The following is a 27,456-nucleotide window of genomic DNA, read 5'->3' as shown; positions in this document are numbered from 1 at the left end:
TACCTGCTTAAACTGGCATTTCCATTAACCTCCATTGTGGTGGTTTGCAACTCTTTGTTTCGTGCTAATTAACAAATGTAAGCATGCTGACATGCAAAACTAATACAGTCAACACAGTAAACATTAGCTAGACCGTAGCTAATGTTTACTGTGTTGACTAGCTTTGTCAGTGTGAGCATGTCAGCATGCTGCTGTGAGCATTTAGCTCAAATCGAACTCAGTCCCTCCTCAGGCCTCCTTCAAGGATCATCCAGGTACACGTGGTCTGGTCAAGATCCCTGACTAGATGTCAGGTAACAAACCTTAACACACTGCATTACAACGTTGCCATTACTGAACACCATTTCATATTTCATGTAACTTCCCATCCAGCTGCACTCACACACTAGAAATAATTCAGGGGGCTGATCACAGATTATGAAAAAATCATCTGATATGTGTGTGATGTGACTCGACTGTGTTAGTTGTTGATATGACAGGGCCAGTCCTCCTGGGGGTTTTCAGTGGAACACCACATCATCAGTGCAGGACAGAAAGTGAGCTGGCACCAGTTGCCTGACAACCCCAGATTCAGAACCGATACACCCTGACCCATCGCCTAGAAAAGACCCTCTTAAATTAGCATCCAGATCCCAGCATGGCTGGGAAAATAGTTATCACACAGACACAGACACGCATCAAGTCTCCGAATATCAACAGTACATGCAGCCCAACCCGAAACTCAGCCATGTCATGATCCTATTTTGGGATTAAAGTTAAAAATATCAGCAGTAAATCTCCCAAACTTTGTTAATTTAAGTTCATTTGGTCAATAAACTTAATTATGTCACTTTGTCAGGAATTTAAAAAAAATATAACACAATTAGTGCGCTGGAGGGGATTTTCACAAAATATTTAGATATTAAATTGACAATCCTACAATTCAGTCATAAACCCATGCAGGCACTTTAAATTCTTATCCATCACGCAATACCCTCAGTGTCTGATTGGTTCTAAATTTATTCTGCATGACAACGACCCCAAACATACAGCCACAGTCGTAAAGGACTATCTTCAGTAACAAGAGGAACAAGGAGTCCTGCAACACATGGCTTCTCATGCCAGACCCCGTTCCAGAGCCCTGAATTTGACTTCGTTAAGTCAGTTTGGGATTACATGAAGAGACAGAAACAGAGGCGACAGCCGAAATCAAAAAAACACAGCAAGTTCTCCGGCCTGCTGAATGCTCAGACAGCCAGAAGCCAAGTAGTGTGTGGCATTGTGGGAAAAGGGCATAATGGGGAATTGTTGGAGAATCCTTTTTAATACTCGGAATGAGAAACTAAAATATGGAGACAATCAGTTGTTTTTTAATGAAACAAACAATATTACAGAGACACCTCATTGTGAGTATGTGATAATAGTGGCAATACAGTGAGAGTGACAGACGGTAAATCTATTAATATCCCACCGTGTCTAAAATGGTGCCTGTACGTGAGGGGTCAGATGGTTTCATCATTCATAAACACAGAATGCATGTTGTCCAGCAACCAACCAAACACGCATACACACATGCCAAAGAGTTGAGCTGCAGCACAGGAGTGAAGGATGAGCGTAAAGGAGTGAGGAAGACAGACTGTGTGTGTGCAGCGTGTGTTGGCATATTTGTGATTGCATGCAAGTGGGTAACACAGAAACTGAAGCAACGTTATAAATTCAATTAAATTCAATTAAGCTTTATTTATATAGCGCCAAATCACAACATAGGTTATTTCATGGGACTTAACACATCAAAGTCCTTAAAGCAGAACTCTACAATATTATACAGAGAAACTTAACAATTCAAGAATTCCCACATAAGCTAGTTTCTTAACAGGAAGAAACCTCCGACAGAACCAGGCTCAGGGGTGGGCGGACATCTGCCTCGACCGGTTGGGGTGAGAGGAGAGCAGAGAGAGAAAAGGACAGCATAGAGATACGAGAGAAGAACTGTTGGTGGAGACGACAAGCGCAGGGCCGAGACATGCAGCTCCATGACGGGACATCTGCAAAAGAAAGAAGAGAAACTACGCGAGCGAGGGAACTGAATGGAGACAACAGACAATAAGAAAAAGCTATGGGAGAGAAAAGGATGGTGAGGTATGAGTCAGTTAAAGAGTAGGAGGAAAGATAGACATCTTTTACAAGGAGATTTATTTGAGGTCTCTCTTAAGAGAGATATGATATCAAAAGGCAGCAGCACAATGGGCCTGAAATAGAGAGCAGCAGTCAGACTTCTAATCAAACCTCCTTACGTATCAGCAGTAACAAGGCTTTTTCCTTTCCTTTAAAAATAAATAAATCTGACTACAGTTCACCCAGACTTCTGTTAGTAAAATGAGTTAACATAAGCTCATGAAATTCACTGGAAGCTACCTGCGGAAGGACCAGGATAGGATCACTGTATGAGGAACAGGGAGAAGTCAAGAATCTGGTTTTCCATTTGGCACTCTGTACACCTGTTTATTTTAAAGTCTGCTGAAATTAAAATTAACATTGTAACATTGCATGTTTCCCAAACTCTTGGGAAAACATGCAAAAACCATATGGCAGACACATGTTTGTCTTTAAAAAAAATAAATACATTTTCAATAAATTATTGTAAGAGGTCAAAGGTGTCGGTACTCTTGTATTCGTTTTGGTGTTTATTCTTCTGTCAGACAAAACAGGTCTGGAGACTAAGCTGTAGGCAGAGCAAGGGTGAAACTCTAGAGAAGAATAAGGCCTGAAGGTTTTCTTCAGAGAAAAACTAATGTCAACCTTTAGAAGACAGAATATAAATAAATATATATGCAAAAGCATCTGATAGTGTAACTCTTAAATTACACGTACAAACACATTGAAATACTTTACACCAACATGGTCTTTGTGTTATGGTTCTGCCTTTTCAGTTTTTTAGTCAGTATGGTTATTTCACTGTTTCCCTCTTTCCTCCCACTAGAGGTCCCCAGCGTCTCTGTATTAGGTTAGGTTAGGTTAGGTAGTTACTTTATTAATCCCCAAGGGGAAACTTTTTCGCTACAGCAGCATACAGGAAGCAATAAGATAATAATAGAATAATAGAAAAGCAATAAAATAGCAGTAAAATAGCAGTACAAAATATAAAATGCACAGTATATACAGTACAGTATATATCTATATATATTATATACAAACAACCAAGAAACACAGACAACGGTGTGATTGTTGTGTGATGGATTTTGCCAGAGGTGAGTTATTGTACAGTCTTATTGCGGTCGGCAGGAATGATCTCCTGTATCTGTCCTTGTGACAGCGGAGCTGGAGGAGTCTTTTGGAGAAAGTGCTCCGCTGTCCCTGCAGCAGGTGGTATGCAGTCTCCTGCCTGCCAAACCCACCTCACCTGCTCCCTGTTCCCCAATCAGTCCACCTGTTTCCACTCAGCCAATCAACCTCTCTGTCTACAAATACCCCAACTTCAATTGTAAGGTTTCCTTCTGTTCCTGGGGATGAAGTCTCTATTTTGTTTTGTCTTGTCCTGTCTACCCGTTTGTTCACTCTTGTTTTGTGGATGTTACCTGTTTTTGAATTCTCTCCAGCCTGCTCTCTGAGGTTTCGTTTGCTTGTCTGGATTTTTTGTTGTTGTTGTAACTATGTACCTGCTTATTATGAGTAAAGCTCACCTTTTCCTTTGACCTTCTGGCTCTGGTGTTGTGCATTTGGGTCCTCTCCATCTCCCTCTAAATGTGACACCTCACATGCTGATGTAGGCCGGTATTTGGTTTATGGTATTTTCACTGTGACGCTGCTGTTTCTGCTATGTGTCTGTTTGATGTGGAAGAATGCCCTTCCACAGATGCTCTTTACTGGGGTTCCTGCCATCAATTCAAACTGTTTTTAATTTATTAATTACAAAAGAGTGGTGTACCTGCAGTAGTTTGACGGGTGTTACGATGCAGCAAGAAGCATGTGCCACCAGCTGCCTTGAACAAACACAAGAGGGAGCAAGAGTACTAGACACGATGAACTGTTGCGGTACCATTTCCCCGGGAGAAAAACGTCTCTGCCATATTTAGTGCAGTTGTAACTCATCACGTTTTCACACCACCAGTCTGGTCATTCCCACTGTGCATGCCAAAGTAAGGGCAAAGGAAAATGTGGCTGATATTGTAAAGACACATGCAATTTTTTATTTTTTACAAAGAATAGTGTACTTACATTTTAGGATGTAAATGGGAAAACTACACTTTTGGTCTGGTCGTACTTGGGCTTTCACCTCGGAAGGTACCCGGCTTGTAATCATGGCTGTTTCCATTCACACAACGTTTGACTGTGGAATCCATTATTCGAATTACTGCAATAATAATAATAATAATAATACAAAAGAGAGACGCATTGGTTAATTATTATTTGCCTTTTGCAGAATATCGCGCTAATATTATTCCCAAGAGACTCGTGTTACATGCCAGTTGCAGGAAACTGCACCTGATGGGAATCCTTTTCATTCCACTTTCTGAAACGTGAAATGAAATAAAAGCTTGAAAAAAACACAAACAAACAACAACACCCTCAGAGGTAGTAAAATGAAACGTCGTATTCACGTGTTAGTATATGCATGCAAGTTAATCGATATTGAGTGCATCACGTTTATGAATGGGTGGAATGTAAAAGTAAATCGTATCGTTCACCTCCCCCTCTGTCATAGCCGTGATGACGCAGCTGCAGGTTGGTTTATCGCAGAAGGCTCCCTGTGTCTACAGTCTGTACGTTATTTCCGCAGCTGCTGTCGTAAGTCGATACCACGTTTAATGTTTCCAGTCTGTCCCTCCTCTCCTCCATCCCTGCGACGCGCCTGGCCACTGTGAAGAACTACTTTTTATTCTTTAAATTTTATTTTTTTTCCCGTCACATGGGCTTTTGGGGTTCAATGTGAGCTGTCGACTCTGCACGGCCACGGCTCGTTTGAACATCATGGGGATTTAAAGGAGGGGGAAAAGCAAAGGGACTCTTTCTCTCTGCCGTGAAGCTTCAGAGGATCATGCAAGACCTTAAGCCATGGCGAGCGCTGCTCCTTCTGACCGTGCTGTACCAACCGGGGACCTCTGAAAAATACGGTAAGATGATGATCACGATGCTTATGAGAAATGCACTCCTGTAGTATTACCACAGTTACAAACATGGTGTCTCTAAAATTAGGCTACTTTATGGCGATATCATCCTACTTTAGGCTACTTTGTCCCCTGTTGTGTTCATGCAAGCGCATTTATGGATCATTTTATTGGTACGATCGTAATTCAATTAACTGAGATGGACTGTGGGTAAATCTAGAGGATGGTAGTCTCATGAGATGATACACAGGGAGGAGAGATGGAGAATAACAGCCTGAAGGAGTAATAGGGAAGAGAAACCAGAGTCCACTGAGTTTTATTTCTGTTTCTGCTGCAGTAAAGGATCGTTTTGGAGAATGATTATCCGTAAAATGATACCACCTTCATACTGAGCTCTTGTTAGAGTCCTCTTTTTAATACAGCCACCAAATCCAGATGTGATGAAAGGAAAAAAACGCCCATACTGGTGTGTGTGTGTGTGTGTGTGTGTGTGTGTGTGTGTGTGTGTGTGTGTGTGTGTGTGTGTGTGTGTGTGTGTGTGTGTGTGTGTGTGTGTATAATACAAGATGAAAAGTAGACTGCAGACATAAAGTAATGCTTCATTGAATACAATGATACCATACACTCAACACTAATTTCAATAAAGGAATAGGCTACTCAGAGATGTAGATTAAATATCAAATTTATTGAACACAAAATAAAAACAGTTAAAACTGTTTTTACTGACCAACCTCATTTCTCATTTTATATATATATATTGGGAAATGAGGTTGGTTTTTTTGTAGATCAATGCATTGGACTGACACGATTAACAAGTGAATTGTTACTTTCCCTTATCCATACCTGAGGCTTGCACCCAACGATAGTCTTTTTTTTTTTTTTAAGAGTTTTTTGTCTCCATAAATTGTATTATTTGTCACAAAGATTGAAAACGCCTGTCTGTCTGACATGTGTTGGTGGCAATTTGTGAAGTAGATTGAGTAGAAATCAATGGATAATTGGCTAAGATTGCAAACAGAAAAAAGCCAAATGTTATTCTCTCTCTGCCTTTCTCCAACAAAAAACAAGAGGCCAACCCCATCAATGTCCCCTCGCCCTGTATCCAGTTTTCCTATTATTTAAGGCACATTTTATATGCAAAATCTCTGTAAAATAAACCAATAATAACATAATATGCTGGTAAATTACTGTTTGCTTTACAAACTGCCTTTAAAAAACATGCATTCCTGAGAAAGCTCAATAATAATAAAAAAAAATTTTTTTTTAAAGACGGCATAAAGACCAACAATGAACAATGAAAAGCCATTTCAGCACCATGGAGAGAAACCAGTTGCCAATGCTGCTTCTCTTTGTCCATTCACCCATTAACACTTATTTTCTTCCATCTCTGTTCTTTCACACATAAATCCATCCATCTGTTCATTTGATTAGCTGCCCCTCCGTATGTCCGACTGTCCGTCCTCACACACACAGTATAATGTTCATGTCAGAGCTGACGTCTCTGCAGTTATTTCCCTGAGGGGCAGATGTCTTGTTGCTATGACAAACATTGTCCGTCAAGTTTCTCCTATATTATCGCACCAAAGTTATGGAACTCATTGGAACCTTTGTGCTACTGTAACCTCGGTCTGGTACACATTTTGTTCTATTTTATATGCATTAAAAAAAAACAATCATGATTATTAAGAATATTATGAAAGGGATAGTGGAGTTGTTTTCTTTTGCTTCCAACTTGACAACTGGCCCCAGGAAGCTGACTTGTTGCACCTGCCTATATAAATGTTTCGTAAACTAGAATGTACAGGAGTTTGTAAAAACAAAAATCTTAGGTGACAAAAAAATAGAATCAATTTCTGATGTGTTTGTAGAATTTGGCTCCATATTTTAGGTCAGTGTTGCTTGTTGGCTCAAAACTACCAGATGTCCTTTCCTGGACAATCAATAAGTGCTTGATGACGAGGACTAGCATTTACCCACAATGCCCCTGTGGGATATAATTACTCAGATAGCTCTTGATCATTATTACGAACAAGGGTTCAAGTAACCCCCTGCAAAGAAGAGTCTAGGTCTCTGAGATTGTGGGTATCTTCAATGCCAACCAAACAAACCAATACTATTTTTAAAAGGCATTTGATTATGTGAGACACTCATTAGGCTTCAAAGTTTTAGAAGGCATCACAGAAATGAAAAACACTTGCACTGTGTGTGTGTGTGTGTCAGGTGAGTCACTGTTTGATACTGCGACATTTCATTCAAAGATAGAGAAAAAGTTTTCCGGTTTTTTTTTTTCCTCAATTGAACTTTGTGCTTAGATCATTTTATATAAACTTTCATTTAGATAATAGTTAATCTACAGATGCATCAGTTCAGCCAACCAGGTGGTCACATGCCATATTTGGAATAAAGCCACTCTGTCCCCACACATTTATTTCATTTTTAAGAGTTGTAGTCTCTTACATACAAAAAGGGATTCTGGAAGCTAATAGCAGAAAGAGACATGAGCTGTGACGTGCGAGAGAAAGACAGACAGACAGATAGACAGACAGACAGGGTTATCCATGCATGTTCTGCCGTGCTGCGTTCCTATCTATCGCCAGCCACCTGCTCTTTCTCACATTGCACAACCCTCCAAGGTTTTACTCGCCAAGCTTAAATAAGAAATACTGAAACAACTAAAGATGGGACACAAAATAATAACCCAAAAAATACAAAAAGAAAGCTTCATTTTTGTGCCACTTTTTTTTAGTAAAATCAGTTGACAAATCAGCATGATAAAGCAGCCTCGTCACCCTCTTATGAATCTGTGTTTTACACCCACAAAATTACCATTTTAGCTTTAGTCATGATCAGAAAATATTTGTGGAAACACAGATAGCCTTCTGATTGTTCAGGAAAAAAAATTTCAAGTGAAAATGTGATAATTTTCTAACATATTTTTCTCAAGTTTATATATTTTTTTCAGACTGATTAAGTGGAGGGAGCTTTCAAAATGTCTAGGTGCCGTTATAGCACAAATATAGAGATGCTAAAAGTGATAAGTGTTTACTGGCCTGGACGATGGTTGCATTTGAATACAAAAGACAGTGACTAAGTAGCTTTGAGTCTAATTATAATGAGTGATGCAGGGTTAAACTCACTTTGACTCATTTTTGTCCTCTAAATGTGAGTTGAAGCAGCTGTTGCCATGGAAATTACTGTAAAATATTTCACTCTGAGTACCTGTTAGCCCTCTCTTTGTCTGTCTACCTTAGGTTGCCTGTTTGAGAGAAAACTGTGCACAAGGGATCAGTTCTGCTCAGATGGTGAGTACAACACACACACACACACACACACACACACACACACACACACACACACACACACACACACACACACACACACACACAAAAATCCCCAAATCTCTTGACCATTAAACTTTTAAGACAAACTACTTCCTTAATCCTTCTGTATCCCGACAGTTTATTAATTGATTAAACCTGCAGTTGGATCCCCCCCCCCCACCACCACACACACACACACACACACACACACACACACACACACACACACACACACACACCCACACACACCCACGTCACTGGAAGCATGCTGACTTTGTATAAAAATATACAAACACAAGTCAAGGATGTGCTGACGTCTCCCAGTCACCTGCCCCTCTCCTTTTCCTCCTCTTTATCTAAGCCCCTCCCCTGACCCACAGTCTCCATGGCAACACTGACATCACGGTGAGGTCGACTCCCCCACAGTTGTTGTGCTAATACAGTGATGAGTCACTGACACGTCCATCTCTGTGGAAACTGCACTTACGCACACGCGCGATCATTGGACAGAATACTAAATGCATCGGCGTACTTGCTGCTCAGGAGCAGCCACAGAGGCGTTCGGAGGAAGAACTACTCAGAGGTTTTCGGTCTGATTGTCTGTAATGAGCCCCTTGTCTCACCGTTTCTTCAACACGTATTGTAAAATAAGCTGTTAACACGCTGTAAAACAATCTGTTAGACACCAACAAAGAATAACTGGTCTATGTTTTTTGTTTGTTGAAGAAAAATAAAGTCCACAGAGAGCTCAACCGCTGCAGTCGGCATAGAAACAGACGAGTCTTCCAGTGACTAACAGCTTAAGGACAACACACGGCGACTGCGTTCAGTTTAGATGAAGAGGTCGAGGAAGTGTTTGACTGCATGACACAACCAGCAGCAACCGTAAAATCATAAATCATCATTAACTGAAGCAGCGCCAGTCTTCCATATTTCGATTTTGATCAAAGTTACTGTGAATTTCGAGGCTGTAAATAAGCGATTCCACAAATTGAATGACATGTTTGTCCTCCTGGCAAAGACGTTATGAAATATTTCATTAGTTGCATATTTTTTTTTATTATTTCTTTTATAGTTTTAAACTCTTGTTATCTTATGGGAGCTATGTTCAGGCGATGTGCCTGAAATTTTGTTTTATACCATTACAATGAAAATAAAGAAATTACATTTTATTCAATTTCTTAAATTGTCATCTTAAAATGTAATTGCTGAAGTGCTTGACTTTATTTAACCCTCTTCTATAGAATACACTCAGGTTACAGTATGTATACGTCAGTTACACATGTTTTCAGACGAGAATTGAGCCGTTCTTAACGTGATTGCTTTTTTAGTGGGATCAATGAGGAATTACATAATTCATCACACTACGGCTGCTAATCCTAACACACACATTTTAGGAGGTGGTCATGTTTGATGTTTTATATTGTGTCTCTGGTGTTCAGTGGGGTAGATCAGTCCAGGACAGGACTCAACAAGCCTTCACCAAAAATATGGGATAGATCCTCTAGCTTAGCTTAAAAATAGTTCAGCATAATCAGTGACTATGAATTTATTAACTCAAATGAACAAAATAATTAGAACTAGCAAAGTAACGATTTGATAATCTGCAAAGTGTGACTTCGGCTTCAAACAACAGTGATGGGACGTAAGAGCCGATCACATGGTGTCCTCTAAGGTTTCCCAAAGGCTGTGGTGCAATAATTAGTCTAAAATGTCTAATAATATCGTTTCACTGCAAAGCACAGCCTTCTGTCTCTTCGCAGTAAATCTCCAGACTCCAGGCTTTCTTGTAGTCAAAACCCTTTTTCATCTCTAAGCCTGCTTTCTGCTTTGAGTGAGTGGGAACAGTGATTATGTCTTGTATACGTTGATGTATTAAACGGGGTGCACGCCTGCTTTTAGATACTTACAGCTGCTCTTTATTTATATTTTGACAGGATACCTACTGAGCAGTCACTGTCCCCAGCTTCGGTACATTTTTAGTGCAGGTCAATCTAGACTGGTTTGCTCATGTTGTTTGTTGCAGGCATCACTTTTGTCAGTGTAAAGAGCCTGTTGGAGAGCGAGTCCTGTGTTAACTAGAGCAAGGTCACACATTGTCACCTGACTTCTGTGTACACAGGTGTTGCACCCTAACCTTGTCTCTCGGTGGTGGATATCAGGTCAGTGTCTGTGCAGCCGGGGAAGGTTCATGCGTCTTCTGCAAATGACCGTAGAAGCACATGCAAATCTCTGCAAATTCTAGTGCAGTGCCACCGAGCATAGGAGCTGATCAGGCAGCTGGGCTTGTGCTCATACATGTATTGGTACTGTGTCCATCTATCAGACGAATCTTTGGCCTGGTTGTTAAAATCATATTTATGGTTTATGTACAATTTTGGATCTCTGCATTTTGCCATGAAGACTCTAGGATTTGAGACGGCAATAACGAAAATTGCCTGGCTCAAAGATCAAACTCCTGTTACAGGTTTGCCTTTGGTGTGACAGTGGTTGTAAGTTATGAAATATGTTATAGCAGAATTACTTTCCAATTAATGTTTTAGTGTTTGAGGGGTGTTGTTAGAACATTGATTTGATGGAAAACAATTACACCAAAAAAAAAAAAAAAAAAAAAAAAAAAAAGCCGCACGACTAGTTAGAATCACAGCAAAGCATGTAATACATAAACCCGTCCACTAAAGGAAAGTGTGTCGACGCCTGACATCATCTAAATGTGAGAAAAACACATAGTATACAGAGGCAGGTCATTTAATGGAGGTCATGTAGACAAATATCCCTCAATGTAAGGCCATGAGATCCAGCACAAAAGTTCTAAGTCATGATCTTTCCCCCAGGAGAATGGGGTTCGAGTGCCTGAGGTGACAGAGTTTTTTTTTCTTTTTTCGTCACTGTAACCATGTGGTTTTTTGCTTAAACTTTTAAGACAAACTACTTCCTTAATCCTTCCTTAATTCTGACAGTTTATTAAATGATTAAACCTGCAGTTGGACACAAACACATGAGATTTTTTGCTAATCATAACCAAGGTTAGTTTTTCTTGACCTTAACCACGTGGGTTCCCATATGGTTTTGTTTCCTGAAAGCAGGTGACACTGATACGTCCAACAGGACAAAGACGTGACACTGATACGCTTCCCTCTAGTGGACAGGCACGTGTATTACATGTTGGGTTTAGTGATACGACTGTGACTACAGCTAGCTTTGTTCCCAGGATTTATAGTCAAATGCTGTAGAAACTAACACTGATACTTGTGTGCACAGTTGAGAGTAATATATTTTGGGGCATTTTTAAACTCGTAATTTGAGCAGAATATTGCATTTCTTTATATTTATCTGACTCTTTGTGCAACAACATGAAATCCAAATCCTCTAATCCTTGCTCAAAACTGACATCTACAGAAATAACCCAAGCTACCGAAATAGTCCCAATCCAATCAAGCCATGCAGTTTGCTGCCTCCTCTCCATTCATCCTCCACCTTCCCTCCTCCCTCCCATCAAACAGTTAACCAGGAATAACAGGAGCTATGTACGTTACCAGAGCAATACACTGCCAGAGCCTAATATCCGGTGTCATATCACATCAACCTTTTCTAATTTAATTGGAGGTTTTGAAATCCCTGTAACGGGATATATGTTCTGTTTGTCTTTCATTGGAGGAACAATACCCACATTTATGTCAGTATAGCTCTTTATTTATTTAGTTGTTAGACTGTAAATCATCTTGATAAAATCCTGACAACACAAGGATCAGATGTTTGAATTGTTGCCCTTCCACTCAGAAGAAACTCGTTTTGTTGAAAAGGAAATACGATTTTAAAAAAAGAAAGATATGTTCTACATATTCTTCATCACACTGAGTAGTAAGATGGATGGATGGAGAATAATTTAATGGTTTAAATGCTGATGTCATGGCCTTCTGTGTGATGTGATTATGTAGGACACAACCAAAATACTTAACAGTAGTTTTAGCTCCAATTATTTTGTCTGCTAGACCTTTACTCAAAGGTCTGGACATTATCTTGACTTGATATCCATAAATAGCCTACATTTTCTATGTTCAAATCATTGGTTAAATTTCACTGCACTGAATAAATCCTTAATTTAACATATCTGATAAAAAAAATAATAATTCCTGGCATAGTAGGCAATAACCACAAATGCAGCTAAGATTTTACGAGTTTCAAATCCATATCTGACCGAACAAACATGCTTTGCTCCGTGGCTGCCGACATTTTCAGTCAAACGCAAGTGATGTTTCACATTAAATTAGTGGCTATAAAAACACCTTAATCCTCTCTAATCTGTTCAGTGTGAAAATTCACCATGTCACTGTGGCAGATTGGGGTGTGTGAGATTTAGCTGGCGTAGTGACTGTGGTGAGTCATCAGTGCACCAGATGAAATGTATTCTGCATCTTCATTCACATCACATCACATAGCAGTTTCCACACTTTTTTTTGTTATTTTATTTTACGAATTCACTGAGGTTTCACAGTAAAAAGCCAGGCACTATACGTGTGATTTGGCTTTTTACAACAATATTGCTGTAAGACCATTCAAAATTCCTCTGTATCTGACTCCCTTTGGTAACACACTTTATAGTGGATGCCTTGTCTCCTCCTGAATCTTTTATATCTGAGTGGAGCAGCAGTATTTTCAGTATGACCTGTTTAAGCCCCTGACTTCAGCTCTTGTTCATTGTAGTGCATGTCCAAATTTGTCTGTCATGGTTTTGTTTTTTTTCTTCTGTTGAGTTGTTCAGTTAGGTGTATCTGCTGCTGCTTTCAAATGTGGTCATATTTACTGTGTACACGAGAATATTCCATAAGAACGGCCCCCTCTTGTGGTATTCAAGACGTCGAAACTCAAAATTTTCGATGGGGCCCAAGTTCACAAGTATGTTGAGGAAAAATGAGGCCACCCTCCCCGTTAGCCCGTTAAATTGTTTGCCAAGTGTTGCCATTGCTCAGCAATGGTGTTTTTACGGCTTAACCACTTGAACGCTGAGCACACAGTGCACGCCACTTCCCATTTTGTCACCACGATGTCTCGAGTTCTATTCGAACGCAGCAACTCTCTCCCCCCTCCAGAGGATCCCAGTCTGTCTCGCCCACCTCGCCTGTTCCCACTTCCCCAATCTGTCCCACCTGCAGCCACTCTGCAATCATCCGAGTAGATCTAATCCCAGTCTGACACTACTAGTTGGTGGATCATAAATTGAATCGCTCAGTTTAAAATTTAGTTTCCCAAGAATTATGTTTCTTTGTCAAAGGTTTTGTCAGCTGTGGACCCTGTTGGGAATCTGGACTGTGCCTTAACCTTTGTATTGCGTTCTCCTGCCTGGCCTTGTTATTTTCAACAAATCTTTGTGTCTCCTTTCCCTTGTTGCACTGTAACATTGTCATGAAATATGAATAATTTGGTTACGATACGGAGGGGGTATATAAATACCTCAATGCTACGCAAAAGGCCTTCAGTACTGCAAATACTGACTCTGTCAAGACAGCACTGACATCAGCTTCTTTCAGGCTGAAGAATAGAAGCATGAAATTTTGTGGGCTAAGGTTGACATAATTTACAGATGGTGCATTTCTTCATGTATTTAGTTCAACATTTTTAGTGTATGATTATGAAAAGAGAGCACTCCATAGAAACTAGTAGTCAGCAAATGCTATAATTATTTCTGTTGCCATTAGGCTGCCTGCAAGTTAGCAACTGTTTTAAAAGGAAACCGACATGTTCAAAAGCGCACTGACGGTGGCAGAACCTTGTCAAAAGGACTGCCACAAGCAATGTAAGTGTATGGGCTGTATTTTAAAACTGTGACTCACTGCTGTAGGCTAGTGCAGCGTGGGCTGTCATAAGAATTACAGTTATTTAAAAGTATTATAAAACGGTGTCACTGAACCAATTTTGGTAAAAAGACTTTCAGCTAAAATCAATGCCTGATTAAATAACAAGTTTAATAGGTCAAGCTTTTTAAAACACTGAAATGTTGAAGCAGCTTTTTAAAAAAAAATTGTGGGTCTGCTTGAGGTAGCATTACCGCTCACATTTAATAATTGCACTTTTCTCGTGTTCGGCTCATACATTTGTAACAAAAGAGCACACATGTCTATAAATTGTGTGTTGGATTGTTGGCCAGGCAACAATCCAACAAAAGAGCTCTAATTATGGTTTAAAATGTTTTACACTTTTGTGTGCATGTGTTTATTCCAGATGGGTTGTTTGGTCAGTGTCGAAGCTCTAAGCAAGACCAGGTCCAGTACCAGGTGTCAGTTCCTGTACTGAAGAGGATGCAAGAAGTCCTCAAACAGCTCATGCTGCAAGGTAAGTGGGACATGGTGTTTCCAACACTGGCTGCAAGAAGACTCGACACTCGATGCACATTTCACACTGTCGCAAACACAAATATTTCATTTTATAATTATGTGAAAGGTTATTGCTTGGTAGGTAAGAATTAATGTGTTTTTATATATTTGTATATTTCAGTTGGGACAATGATTGACTACCTCGGGTTGAGAAAACTAAATAAATGTTTTCTGTTATGTAATCAATTATGCTGATTAAAGGGGCACCTCAGGGTGGAGGAGTCAGAGTTCATTTGATTAAAGGAAAGGTAACAGCTACTTTGCTTTGTTAAAGTGATTGAAGTACTCTTTTAGATAGCTCTTATACAGAGTTGTTTCCCCTCCTCAAACTTTTTTCTCAATTTTTCTTATTTGTAAATACATTTTTGCCACTAATGTACTTTTAAGGAGGCAGGCGCAATAAACAATACATTTAATAGTATTAAATACCAAGTCCATTGATTCTACAGACATAATGGCAGAAATCCTTCCATAATATTAGCATTTGAACACAACCCCAATAAAAATAGAAAAAAACCCAGCACTGATTTCAGATACTCTCTCCCTCTATTCATTGCACTCAGCTTTTGTGGCTTGCTTTATTTGCTCACTGTGTGTGTGTGTGTGTGTGTGTGTGTGTGTGTGTGTGTGTGTGTGTGTGTGTGTGTGTGTGTGTGTGTGTGTGTGTGTGTGTGTGTGTGTGTGTGTGTGTGTGTGTGTAGGGTTGTCATGGCAGGATGACATCACCCAGTATATTTTATCAAAGGAGCTGAAGAGAGTACCTCATACCACCCTTCCCTCTAAACCAAACTCCTCATCCTCCTCTTCTCATTTACCTCAGTAAGTACTCGCCTGTGAGATTTGCAAAAAGCAATAGTCAAAGCACAAAGTCAGATACCTCCAGTCATTCCAGCTTTCCATGTTTCCAACCTCCATAGCCTTTCTAATAAAGTCTGTTTCTTTTGTGGTTGCCAGGTCCAAACAGCACATCCCCCACCACCAAAGTTCTAAGTCGGTGTCCACCTCTCCTGGCGGCAAATTTAGGGACGACATGATTGTTGAGCCTCCTCAGTCCCCACTGCGAATGCAAACAGCATCCATCAACCCATACTCATACCACCAGGTATTCAAACACACACCGGGATTGTGCAGAAGCTGCGTGTCATTTACAGAACTTAAACTAATATATCATTGGTTGGATCTGAGATGACAAGTTATGGTGCACTATCTCTGCCAATCACAGCATAGGTACCAAGATGAAGAAGAGAGGTCCCTTTTGGGTGCAGGAGGTGGTTATGCCAACCTCCCTTATGCGACTTCACGGTCGCAGGCCAACCAGAGAGAGCGAGAGCGAGAGCGTGACAGGCAGCTGCTACAGGAAGCTCTGTCTCTCTACCTGGCGTCTGCACAGCCTTCTTATCGCCACCGAGGGGCTGCTTCCATGACCCCTGCAGGTAAGAGGTTTACAGTACCAATAACTCAATGGTATCAGATAAGACACAGGTAAAAAATACATTTTTAAAACAATCAAAAAAAGTCATTTTAAAAGCAACAGTCTTTTATAAATGTTGGACAACCAAATTAACTATTTTTCCATCATCACCTCCTGTGTTATGAGCAGGTCTGCCTTATTATGAGGACTTGGAGTTGGAGATACCAGTGGACTATGTGGAAGACTACACCGTAGAGGAGAGACTTGGTACTACAGGCAGACAACCAACCCTGCAGAATAAGAAAGTTTCCCAGGACTTCAGCGCTGTGTCTGGAAACAATGGTGAGGAAAAGGAACTTAAACTTACTCATGCATAATATACATAATGCCTTCAGGAGTGATAAAAGAGTAATGCAACACAAGCATAACACCACATTTACACCATAAATGCATCTTTTATGTGAATGCACATTTTAAAAACTGAGAACAGGGCCAACTTTACCATCTTATGTTAGATGACTTGCTCCAGAGGATGTCGGGAGTCTTGCAGAAGTACAGAGTTGATCCCAGAGAGCTCAGTCAAGAGCAGCTCTACAAGCTGGCCCTCATACTACAGCTGATGCAGGCCCAGGACAAAACAGGTACAGTCCCTAATAAACAAACCAGACAGGGGAGATTCAATTTTGAAACAGAATCGAAAATGAGACTTGGGGAAAAAAAACATAATAAAAAAAGGAATGTCTTTTTTTTAGTATTTGTATAATCACAGTATTTTGTCTCTCTCAACATAGATCCAATTCAGAAAGACCTCATCACCCTCAAGGAGGTATGTCAGAATCCGTTAGCAGTGATTACAAAATGTAATCATAACCTTTGCCCACTGACAGCTCTTCTGCCGTCCCCAGCAGGTGCAGCTGTTAAAAACAGACAAAGTGACCAATAAGCAGGAGACCCCTGCTCCTGCTCCCAGACCCCCCGACGCCCCTCTCGTGCCCTCCTCCGCCTCAGTCCAAGCTACACCTCCAGCAAAGAGTGCCAGCGTGCCGCCGCCTGCCTCCCAGCCTCCACAGGCCGCTCCGGCCGAAGCTGGACAAAGCTTGAAGAAGCAGGGCCTGCCACTTGTTGAGGGTGCAGGACCCAAAGAGGAGTACATCTACATGATCACCAACCAGAGGTTAGAACTTGATCATATTCAGCTTTCAGTCATGTTTATTATCATAAATAAACTGAAAACATAAAGGTAATGATTTGTTTTGCAGAATTGGTCAAGTAAAGAGCAGAAAACAAGATATTTATTTTATGAAACATGGTGCTTACAAGGAGGATAATGATGTTTTGTTTTTTCCCTCGCAGTCCTCTGGGTCTGTATGATGGAGTGAAGCTGTTGGAGCTGCTGGCTGATAAAATACACTTGACAACTAGCAGCTTCATCAACATCAGGTAACACTACCATCGTGTGTGTGTGTGTGTGTGTGTGTGTGTGTGTGTGTGTGTGTGTGTGTGTGTGTGTGTGTGTGTGTGTGTGTGTGTGTGTGTGTGTGTGTGTGTGTGTGTGTGTGTGTGTGTGTGAGAGAAGTACTCTTTTACTCAACTTACTAATACTATTTTTCACTGTTTTTAAGCATCCAACAAATGTGTTTCCGTCTGTTTTTGTGTTGCCAGCGTGGTCGGCCCTGCGTTAACTTTCCGAATCCGACAGAATGAGCACAACATGACGGCAGCACAGGTAGCTGCTAAAGCGGGTGAGAGTCAACACCTACCTTCCTACATTCACACACAAATGTGAAGTGGAAAGTATGTGGGCGCGTCGTTCTGGCACTCTGACAGTTTTCTCCTCAAACACCATTTCATTAAACTTATTTCATTTTTTTTTTTGTCCTTACTTCCAAGAATAAGAAGTGTGTTTTCACCCCTACAGTATCTGAAAAGACCTTCCTGGAGTCTGAGACAGGCCTGGAGATTGTGCAGACTGGTGTGGGAGAGGTACATGATACACACACAGGGACACAGCTCCACAGACCCTTCTATCAGTAAAATGTGGACCAGTCGTCAAGGCAACAGAGACATAGTCATTCTTCTTTCTTCTTTTCCATTTTTGCTGCAATCTAATCACGAATGTGCCCGGGTTTAACAAGCAGAGTTGCTGGAGTCCAACCCCAACAGTCTTGTTTTCACTCTGTGGCTACCACCTTATGTCTGTATTGGTGGTTGTGTTTTGCGGTTACAGAGAGAACTGAATCTGTATTCTTAACAAAGGTAGATTAAGTAATCAGTACCATGAAACGATTCAGATACACATCATTGGGAATATTTTGATTGGGTTAGTTCTTGTTAATTCTTTCACACAGCAGTACAGATAGAAGCAGTACATCTATCTGTCCTATAAAGCTTGTTTTTCTATCCACCGCTACACTGTGCTCTAATGTTGTGTGTGACTGTTTTTACCGGGGATCTAAAACCCTTGTGGCCAGAACGAATAAGAGAGGCGACACCTATAACAACCTGCACTTCACTTGTTGCCATGGCGTTGCATCTCTTCCACCTGCCCCCCCCCCTGCTGTGGCTCCCAGGTCCCAGGTGCTATGGCAACAGTCACCAGTGTCATTAACCTCATTATTCAGCGTGCACACAAACAGCATGATGTCAGGCCTCCTCACCCTCACCCTCATCTCACACTTTGTGTGTAATGGATAAATAATAAACCGCCCAGTTAGACTAAGTATCAGGATAACATTACACACACAACGATTGTATTCAGGGCTGCTGAGATTATATTGCAGTTGTGCTGCTGTGTGTGGTACTGATGTGATCAGGAGGCAGGATCGTTTAAATTGCTCATTAGTGATGTTTTTAGTCATTAGAAGTGCTTCTCAGTTATCAATATTATTCATATGATTTGTTGTTTTGTTCCAAATTCATCTCTCCAAATTCGGTATTTTTTTGTTGATTTTATTGATTTTTAGCGAATATATTTTAAGCCAGTGCCAATTTCATTTCCAATTCAACATGCTATATAAATGCTGTTACTGCTTTGCGTGCCAGAAATGATCGTATGAAAGAAGTTTGGATAAAGTAAAAGTATTTTTACAAACGACTACCCTAGTTTTCTGCCTCTATTATAAGATTAATTAAAGTAAAGTTCAGTTGCTGCTCTTGATTTGCTTTCTGAGGTTGACCTTCAAAAGGAATTTGTTCTCTTAAGGCTGGTGGGCTTATTTTTGTTGTTGGTGAGGCTGCGACTTTTCTTTGGACTAACATTTTGAGTGAAACATAGTGAGACAATTCTGTGTGTGTCAGTACAGGACGTGCTTCAGCATTAAAATGGGAAAACTGTAATGGTGAATTCTGTTTTAGTGGGTAGAATATCATAAATTGTTATGAAATTTAGAAAAGAAGATGAAGAGTAGGGGAAATGACACTCAGGGGCAGACTATAAATTACAGCATTGATGTGTAACATGTCCCATGCAAAGGTTGGCTGATCTCCACGTAACCTCAGCTGTCTCAGTGGTGGTTTCCTGGTGCACACCACTTTGACCTTCAGAACTCTGTCTTTAAAACTCAATCTCAGCTGCTCAATGAGCACACATTGCTGTCATGTGCAGTTACAGAAAAACAAATCTGTTGTTCAAGAGTGACCTTTGAATTACGGTGGTAGGGCCAGATTCCCTGGAGGACCTTAGCTTGGGTTGACTACTGATGTGCATGTTGTAAAATATGGGAATAACCTTGTTTTATATGTGTTTTTCTCACCACTGTTTATGATGTCTTTTTCCTAGAGAAGAAATGCACGGGGTCTCCCTCAGGTAACCAGGGTTTCCCAGGGCTCCAGCGGGACAGTTATCACCCTTATTTCCATGGCAGTTGTAGGAGGCGTGCTGGTACTGGCCATGGCCATAGCTTGCTTCAAGCGCTATGCTCAACAAGTGGCCAATGGCAAGCTTGGCCTGGGGCCAGAGGGAGGAGCAGAGACACACTTTGACTACCAGGTAAGGCATCATAAGGAGAGGGTGAAATAATGAACAGCCTTCATATATATAAGAGTGTCCATTGATTTATCTGTATTTTTCATTTATGTTTTTCATTAAATAATTTACTAATGTTATGGTGTTTTGATGGGTTGGGAAATCATGAGCAGCCAGATAACGAATGGTTAAAAGGGGTATAAATGTGTGAGTTTACATTTATTTCTCATAGCGTAGAGTTAATTATGAAAACATAAGGCAGATACAGTATACAGAAAATATATATTCTGCTTGGGCCCAAATTAATGTTGAAATAATCAAATTGTTAATGTATTTGTCAACTAAGTAATATTAAAATGAATGTATAGTTAGGGCCCGTTGTTAATTAAGTACCTTTTAAAAAAAAAAAAAAAAAAGAAGAAGAAAATTTTACACCGTCTTCCCGTTTTGTCTCAATTCAGGATTTGTGTCGGCAGCACATGGCATCTAAATCCTCTCTGTCCCGCCAGGACTGTGTGGGGGGGGAGAGCAGCAGCATTGCTGGGTCTGCCATCGGCAAAGGGGGACGGAGGGGTACAGACACATCCCGCGTCAGCAGCGTTTCCTCCCAGTTCAGTGACGGTCCCCAGCACAGTCCGTCCTCCACCCACAGCTCCACCCCGTCCTGGAGCGAAGAGCCAGCCCAGTCTAACATGGACATCTCCACCGGTCACATGATCTTGGTGAGTGAGGACACAATCAGAGTGGAGAGGAAATGTGCTCCCTGGTGAGACAAGGGAGATTCCTGGTGTAAAATGAATCCATGTTGGGTAAATATTTCTTTTTTGTGCTCGTCTCGCCCCCCAGGCGTACATGGAGGATCACCTGCGCAACAAGGACCGCCTACAGAAGGAGTGGGAGGCTCTGTGTTCCTATCAGGCCGAACCCAGTTCAGTAGCTGTGGCTCAAGTCCCGTGCAACATGGACAAAAGCAGACACGCTGAATCCCTCCCCTGTTAGTTCATCAATGTGTCACACTTTGATAAGCTTTTAGTTTTAAGGTTTCAAACACATGAACTACACGAGCTGAAGTAGAAAGCAGAAAAAGTATCATGATTTTAGAAATAGTCTCCTTAAATTCAGCTTTTTTTTTCCTAAACATAACTTAAGCGGCACTTTTCATTCATTGTTCAACACTTGTTTTCTTTTTCAGATGATCACTCCCGGGTGAAGCTGAAGACTGAAGTAAACCCCAGTAAACAAGATTACATTAATGCTAGCATCATTGTAAGAATTCTTATAATAATTGAAAACATTTGTGTTGATATGCATTATTAATGAGTTTTCACTGTGATTTATCCCCTAACCCAATATGAAGACTTAAGAAAGACATTCTTTAGTTGTTGTCATATGTAATTTACTTTTCAGATGGATTTACAGTTATTGATTTAAGTTATACTAAATTGTTGTAAAGCACCTTGAGTGAAGCTCTTACTAATCTGCATTCACTGTGTTTATCTGGACTTCCTACTTGATCTTAAAAGGAAACTTAACAGGCTCTTTGCTGTTTGTTTTTTGTCTTTCCAATCAAAAGTTTGACCATGACCCTCGCCAACCATCTTACATTGCCACACAGGGACCTCTTCCCCACACTGTTGCTGATTTCTGGCAGGTCAGTTCAGTCTTCTTTCTGCCCTGTTTTCCCTGCCTCATTTTTTCCTTTTTTACTGAATTTGCTTTCTCTTCAGTGACGAATGAAAATAATAAAACGATGTAGGTCACTGGCCCATTTATTGCCTCTGCAGGAAATCTGCCCTGTTACACCCTTGTGTCACAAAATTACTTTGATGTAACAATCAACGTTTGTGTGTGTGTGTGTGTGTGTGTGTGTGTGTGTGTGTGTGTGTGTGTGTGTGTGTGTGTGTGTGTGTGTGTGTGTGTGTGTGTGTGTGTGTGTGTGTGTGTGTGTGTGTGTGTGTGTGTGTGTGTGTGTGTGTGTGTGTGTGTGTGTGTGTGTGTGTGTGTGTGCGTCCATCTATTCAACCTGCAGATGGTGTGGGAGAACGGCTGCACAGTGATAGTGATGATGACTGCTCTGGTGGAGGATGGAGAGAAGCAGTGCGAGCGATACTGGCCTGATGAGGGTTCCTCACTCTACCACATCTATGAGGTCAGCTTCCTGTTGTGACTCCTGAAATTGAATTTCACGCCCTGTTGTTCTAATAGTTTTGTCAAAACACATCAATGGACAAAAGAGGAGTCTGTGGAAAATAATGATAATCTTAAGATATTTTTTTTCCACATTTTTAGATTAAAGTTACATCTCTGAGAATATGTGCAGGATTTTTTTTAAGATTATTAATAATTTCAATAAAGCAGAAATTGGAGGAAACAAGAACACAGTTCATTTTTAAAGGGGGCACCATGTATTCAGTTGCTTTACGTGTACCAGTGATATTATTACTAATAAGACTAAAGTGATATTAAATCATTTTAATATAATTTTGTATCATGTAATCTCCTAATTATAGAGGAAGCTGTCTAGTTTTGGCCATATATACATTTGTTTTTTTTCACTTAGATGTTTACTCAACAAAAAGATGAATCATTGCATCCTTCAATTTTTGGAAAGCTGCAAAATTCAGTCGTCGGACCGTCTCTCATCACAAACCACTTACTTTGTTTCACCCTCTTTTCTGTCTCTTTGCCTTCTCGTTCTTTCACTCGCTGTCTCTTTACCTCTATCAGGTGAACCTGGTGTCGGAGCACATCTGGTGTAAGGACTTCCTGGTGCGTAGCTTCTACTTGAAGAACGTCCAGACTCAGGAGACCAGAACATTGACGCAGTTTCACCTGCTTAGCTGGCTGGCTGACGGCATCCCCACCTCCACGCGACCACTGCTCGACTTCCGCAGGTAAGAAACGACACGCTTACATTACACACACACACACACACACACACACACACACACACACACACACACACACACACACACACACACACACACACACACACACACACACAGACCCGTCACCACACAAGCTCTTGAGTTCAAAGAGTGCCACGAGACTCGGTCGTTTATTTGTAAATACACGCATAATGGCAGGTGGTCCCGATTCAGTGTGTTAAATATTAAAGTGATGTAAAGCACATCAGTGAGTTTGAATCCTCCTCATCACCTTCATCACAACCATCTCTTCTTTGTTATTTTCTTCCCTGTCATTTAAGTCCATCTACAATTAAACAAAGCATCCATACTATTCACTTCATGGCTCATCCATCACCGCGGCTCTCTCTCTCTCTCCCTCTCTCCCAGTGTGCAGGTTCATGGGTTTGTATTTTAACATCTCCCAGTGTCATTTTTGTGGTTTGCAGCTAGTACTCTGGCTCCAGTTGCATAGTCACAAAAATGAGCATTGGCAGGTGTGACTGGCTACTGCAAGAGGGACAGTGAATCTGTGGCTTCCTCTCCACATATTCTATCCTGTTTTCTCATCTCACTGTCCTCCACAACCTCATGCACTTTCTAATTGTTCTATCCTGTCTAACCTTCCCTTCTTCCTGATAGTGTTGTTTTTTATCTGTCATTTATACATATTTTCATCCCTTATACCTCCAACTTGCTCTGTTCTCAGCGCTTTTAATTCAACCACAAACCACAAGTACCTGAAGCTGCATAAGAGAATCCTGTGTTGTATGCATTTACTGATCTCTTTAATACCAATTACAAGTTATTGATGTATGTTGATTAAAAGTGTGTTTAAGGTCAGTTGTTCTTGCAAAGTTTGTAATTAATAGTTTGTAATAAAGCATTTTTTCCTTTCTGTCCTCTGTTTCCTTTTCTTTCTTTGCTTTCCCCTTTCCTGCTTTTCAGGAAGGTGAATAAATGTTACAGAGGTCGATCCTGCCCAATCATCGTTCACTGCAGGTAAAAAAAGAAAAGATCATAATTTAGAACTGGTCACAATTGTTTTGTGAAACACCAGAAATTGCAGAAATTTACAATATGAGTGTAATGTTTTGAGAGTGGACTTCAGTAAATCACTTTGGAAGATCATATGTGTATTGACAGTTTCATTATGTGTCTCTGTCACTCCTGCAGTGATGGCATTGGCAGGGCTGGCACCTACATCCTCATTGACATGGTGCTCAACCGCATGGCCAAGGGTGAGTCACCTATACACATATACATACTGGACAGAGGGTAATTTAGTACCTAATCATTTTAAAAAGAAACCCACAGATGATCCAAGATGAGCAAAATCATAATGAAACTCACCACAAAAGTCAGCGTTTTTGGGTGAGGTTGGAGTCATATCAAAGTTATATTACCTACCGCGGACAGCAGGGGGCGCTAGAGTTACAATGTAGTTAAATCATTTTGCTCGTGACATTTTAATTATTCCACACAAAAGTATGTATGCCTTAGGTCAGCTGTTATGCTAAGCCGTTTAGATTAACTGGAACATTTTAAAAAGGATAATAAAAGATTACATTTTGGCTGTTTCTTTTTAGAAATTTAAGCCTGATTTGTTTAAATCGTATCAATAATTTACTGTGTCAAATTCATATGAGTAGAATAGCACAATCATTGTCCAATCATTCAGTTGATGTCAGACAAACCTGCAGTTTGACTTATGGTCTTGTACCTACATTACTCTTTACAAGACTGCGACAAAGATTCATTTTTATTACAATAAGTGGATGGTTCGGAACTTCTTAGCATCCATGGTCACTTCTAACATTTCACAGATGATGTCAAAATGTATGTTTTGTGGTGTTTCTTTATTAAGCGATCTAAAAGTTGACTTTTGTTTTATTTTTTTTAATTGAAAATCTGGGCTAAGAACACGTATACAAATCCTTTCATACAAAATTAACCGGGTAACAAAAAGGAAAAGAAATACATTATTATTTACTTTTTTCAGAGGTTGAGTGGCTGTAGAGAGACGGTGCTCGTAGTAAAACTGGTAGTGATGCTGTTGCTGGTCTTGCTGTCATTAGGAGTGAAGGAGATTGACATTGCAGCCGCGCTGGAGCACATCAGAGACCAGAGACCGGGCCTGGTCCACACCAAGGTACAAACACTCTTTGTGCTTGTGCAGTTTTTCAGTATACAGTATTTCCCTGATTTCTAGGGTGGACGTCCATCACAACCCAAACGTCTCGGTGTGTCCTAACACGATAACCACGCCTCCCTTCCTCTCTCTCTCCTGCTATTCCTTTTTCAGGACCAGTTTGAGTTTGCTCTGACGGCAGTAGCCGAGGAGGTGAATGCCATCTTGAAAGCTCTGCCACAGTGAGACGGGCTAGATGGACGCGCACGAAATACACGCTCCAAAGGACACGCTGGTATGACCCGATCATGTATGACCGTCACTGTAAATAAGAGTTTGCCCTGCCACACTTGCCGCTGTTACTGCTCTCGTTTTCAACCTGCAGTATTTTTCCATCGACTCATTCTTTGAGTTTTTAAAACTTTTTGGAATTCTTATTTTATGAAAGAGGCAGTAAATGCTATTGTGCAAAGATGGACAGATCAGATTTCGTCACAATTATGGCACAAATTTGATGTAACATTGTTTGTCCATTTTGCTGCCATTTGATTTGATTTTTTTTTTTGTGCCTTTTCCTGGACATGTTTACCTTAAATGATCAATCAACATGAAGCGATGATTTTCCACCCAACACTGAAGGTTTGTTCTGTCTGTTGTGATGAACGTTTCCATTGGACCAATGTCTAAATATTGTTAAATCCTTTCAAAAACGTATCCATTGTTACTCTGAAAGTGGTGTTTTGTGTCCACCAGAAACTGTATACTACTGTCACGTGTGTGCTGATTTCTGGTACGTTTTTATTTGTGAGGCTCTTCTTTGCCTCGACAGGCAAGATTGTTTGCTGTCAGCGCTGGTGCTTTTGTAATGGATGCTGTATATGAACCATAATCAGCTTATCCCTCTCTTTCTGCACACGACGTAACTTTGTTTGCGTTCTTTTACTGTCTTACTCAATGTGATTTATGTAAATAATTCATCCTGAGAATTGTGTTTATTTCATGTAGCAGACAGATAGAAAATATCTATAAAAATGTATTTTTGACTTGACCTAAATAAATTTGTGATGTGATGCAGCAGAAAACAAAAAAAGCCTTCTTTGCTCCATTTTTGTGGTTGTGCTTTCCAGGATAACGCTTAGGAGTTTTTTGTATTGTATTTTATCTAATGATACAAAATCAACTTTTCATTCTTCTATCAACAAGCATCCAGCCAGCCAGCATTTCATCTTCATGTTTTCCAGACAGTTACCTTTTACAACTCCTATGTGGTGTTGTAAAAGGTAGTGTAGTGGTGTATAGAGTATCAGTAACAGCGGCCATTGAAAAATTAAAACTGCATTCAACAAACAAAAATAAAGGCAGAGACTAAAATTGTTTTTAATTCCATTATATTTATTTTGTTTATATAGCCCTGAATGAGAACAAGTAATCTCAGGGCACTTGAGAGTACAGTCCTTAAAAACTTTAATACATTAAAGAGAAATGGATGTTTTCAGCAACTGACAACTATATTCTAACACAACGCTTTGCAGGGGCAGGATTAAACACCCCTGCTGGGAGGCCTCCCAAAATGCTGACCCAAGTGAAACGCAAAATTTGAATGCAAGTCAAACCTTGGAATTAAACTTGGCAGAGTGAGACCAGACAGCAGTTATCTCAATGTGGAATAAATGTTTAGGGATTGTAAACAAATTCTGTAAAGATTCGGGTGGTGATGATCTTGACGGCTACAAAAATACAGTCAAAGAGGTCAATAGTTTAACAAAGCACAACTCTTGCTTTGGAGAAGTACTAAACATTACCATGATAGCCTGGTATCCTGTTTATCAGTCCCTACTCAAATAAGATGCCTCTTATAGCATATGAAATACTACAATTAGTCCAATGTGGTGGTCTTTAAGCCAGTGTGCAAGTCCGTACATAATGGAGGTGTGTATGTGCACGTGATTATATGTGGTTAGGTGGGTGTTTTTTTTTTTCTCCAGAAAACTGTTCTTTTCTGTCTTCAGTTGTAGCTGTAAGCTGCTGATCAGGACATCATGATGAAATGAGGCAGACCAACCTCTTCTGAGTTGATTCTTGTGTTTTAGCCGGATACGTTTTATAGAGTGTGCTGGTTCTTACCTGGTGTTTTGATTAACGATCAAGCAGTTCAGATGTCCTCTGTGGACAGGTCCCCGACCGTCCACAGTCTCTGGGCTCGGCTCGCCCAGATTCTATCTGTATCTGAAAAACAATCTACACAAACAGAGCAAACTAATACATTATT

At 40.4% G+C, this 27,456-nt stretch overlaps 1 protein-coding gene and 1 long non-coding RNA gene across 8 annotated transcripts; one reads left to right on the top strand and one right to left on the bottom strand.

The window, feature by feature from the left end:
- Positions 1–3,589: 3,589 nt before the first annotated feature.
- On the bottom strand, positions 3,590–4,754 carry LOC138620913 (uncharacterized). 3 transcript variants are annotated; one of them, XR_011310910.1, is made up of 3 exons: positions 4,665–4,751; positions 4,462–4,489; positions 3,590–4,330 (listed from the first exon to the last, which is right to left on the bottom strand). It is a non-coding gene; the product is annotated as an uncharacterized lncRNA (long non-coding RNA). The 3 variants fall into 3 exon arrangements; XR_011310908.1 differs by lacking the exon at positions 4,462–4,489 and having other exon boundaries at positions 4,665–4,754; XR_011310909.1 differs by lacking the exon at positions 4,665–4,751 and having other exon boundaries at positions 4,462–4,515.
- A 253-nt stretch (positions 4,755–5,007) lies between these two features.
- ptprna (protein tyrosine phosphatase receptor type Na) lies at positions 5,008–26,543 on the top strand. 5 transcript variants are annotated; one of them, XM_069698555.1, is made up of 25 exons: positions 5,008–5,090; positions 8,336–8,386; positions 14,624–14,734; positions 15,477–15,594; positions 15,730–15,877; positions 15,998–16,208; positions 16,376–16,528; positions 16,702–16,827; positions 16,978–17,012; positions 17,092–17,360; positions 17,540–17,626; positions 17,849–17,928; positions 18,105–18,169; positions 19,965–20,174; positions 20,612–20,872; positions 20,997–21,144; positions 21,343–21,416; positions 21,724–21,801; positions 22,180–22,299; positions 22,878–23,044; positions 24,005–24,058; positions 24,233–24,297; positions 25,135–25,208; positions 25,362–25,482; positions 25,801–26,543. In XM_069698555.1, the coding sequence occupies exons 1-24, from the start codon at positions 5,015–5,017 to the stop codon at positions 25,431–25,433; spliced, it is 2,853 nt and encodes a 950-aa protein (XP_069554656.1). In that variant the 5' UTR covers positions 5,008–5,014; the 3' UTR covers positions 25,434–25,482; positions 25,801–26,543. The 5 variants fall into 5 exon arrangements, with proteins under 5 accessions (XP_069554656.1, XP_069554659.1, XP_069554657.1 ...); XM_069698558.1 differs by having other exon boundaries at positions 20,997–21,078; positions 25,362–26,543; XM_069698556.1 differs by having other exon boundaries at positions 17,095–17,360; positions 25,362–26,542.
- Positions 26,544–27,456: the final 913 nt, after the last annotated feature.

This window comes from Brachyistius frenatus, unplaced genomic scaffold (assembly GCF_029030835.1).
Source record: "Brachyistius frenatus isolate BFR_SWC_R1_liver_20210118 unplaced genomic scaffold, ASM2903083v1 Contig_27, whole genome shotgun sequence".
NCBI lineage: Eukaryota > Metazoa > Chordata > Actinopteri > Embiotocidae > Brachyistius > Brachyistius frenatus.
The sequence above is the reverse complement of the archived record's forward strand: the minus strand, read 5'-3'. Positions and strand labels throughout refer to the sequence as shown.

Coding starts and splice junctions, on each gene's coding strand:
- ptprna (XM_069698555.1), top strand. CDS start 5,015: ATGCAAGACCTTAAGCCATGGCGAGCGCTGCTCCTTCTGACCGTGCTG. Junction 14,735..15,476: donor CAAACAGCTCATGCTGCAAG/GTAAGTGGGACA, acceptor GTGTGTGTGTAG/GGTTGTCATGGCAGGATGAC. Junction 16,828..16,977: donor GCAGGCCCAGGACAAAACAG/GTACAGTCCCTA, acceptor CTCTCAACATAG/ATCCAATTCAGAAAGACCTC.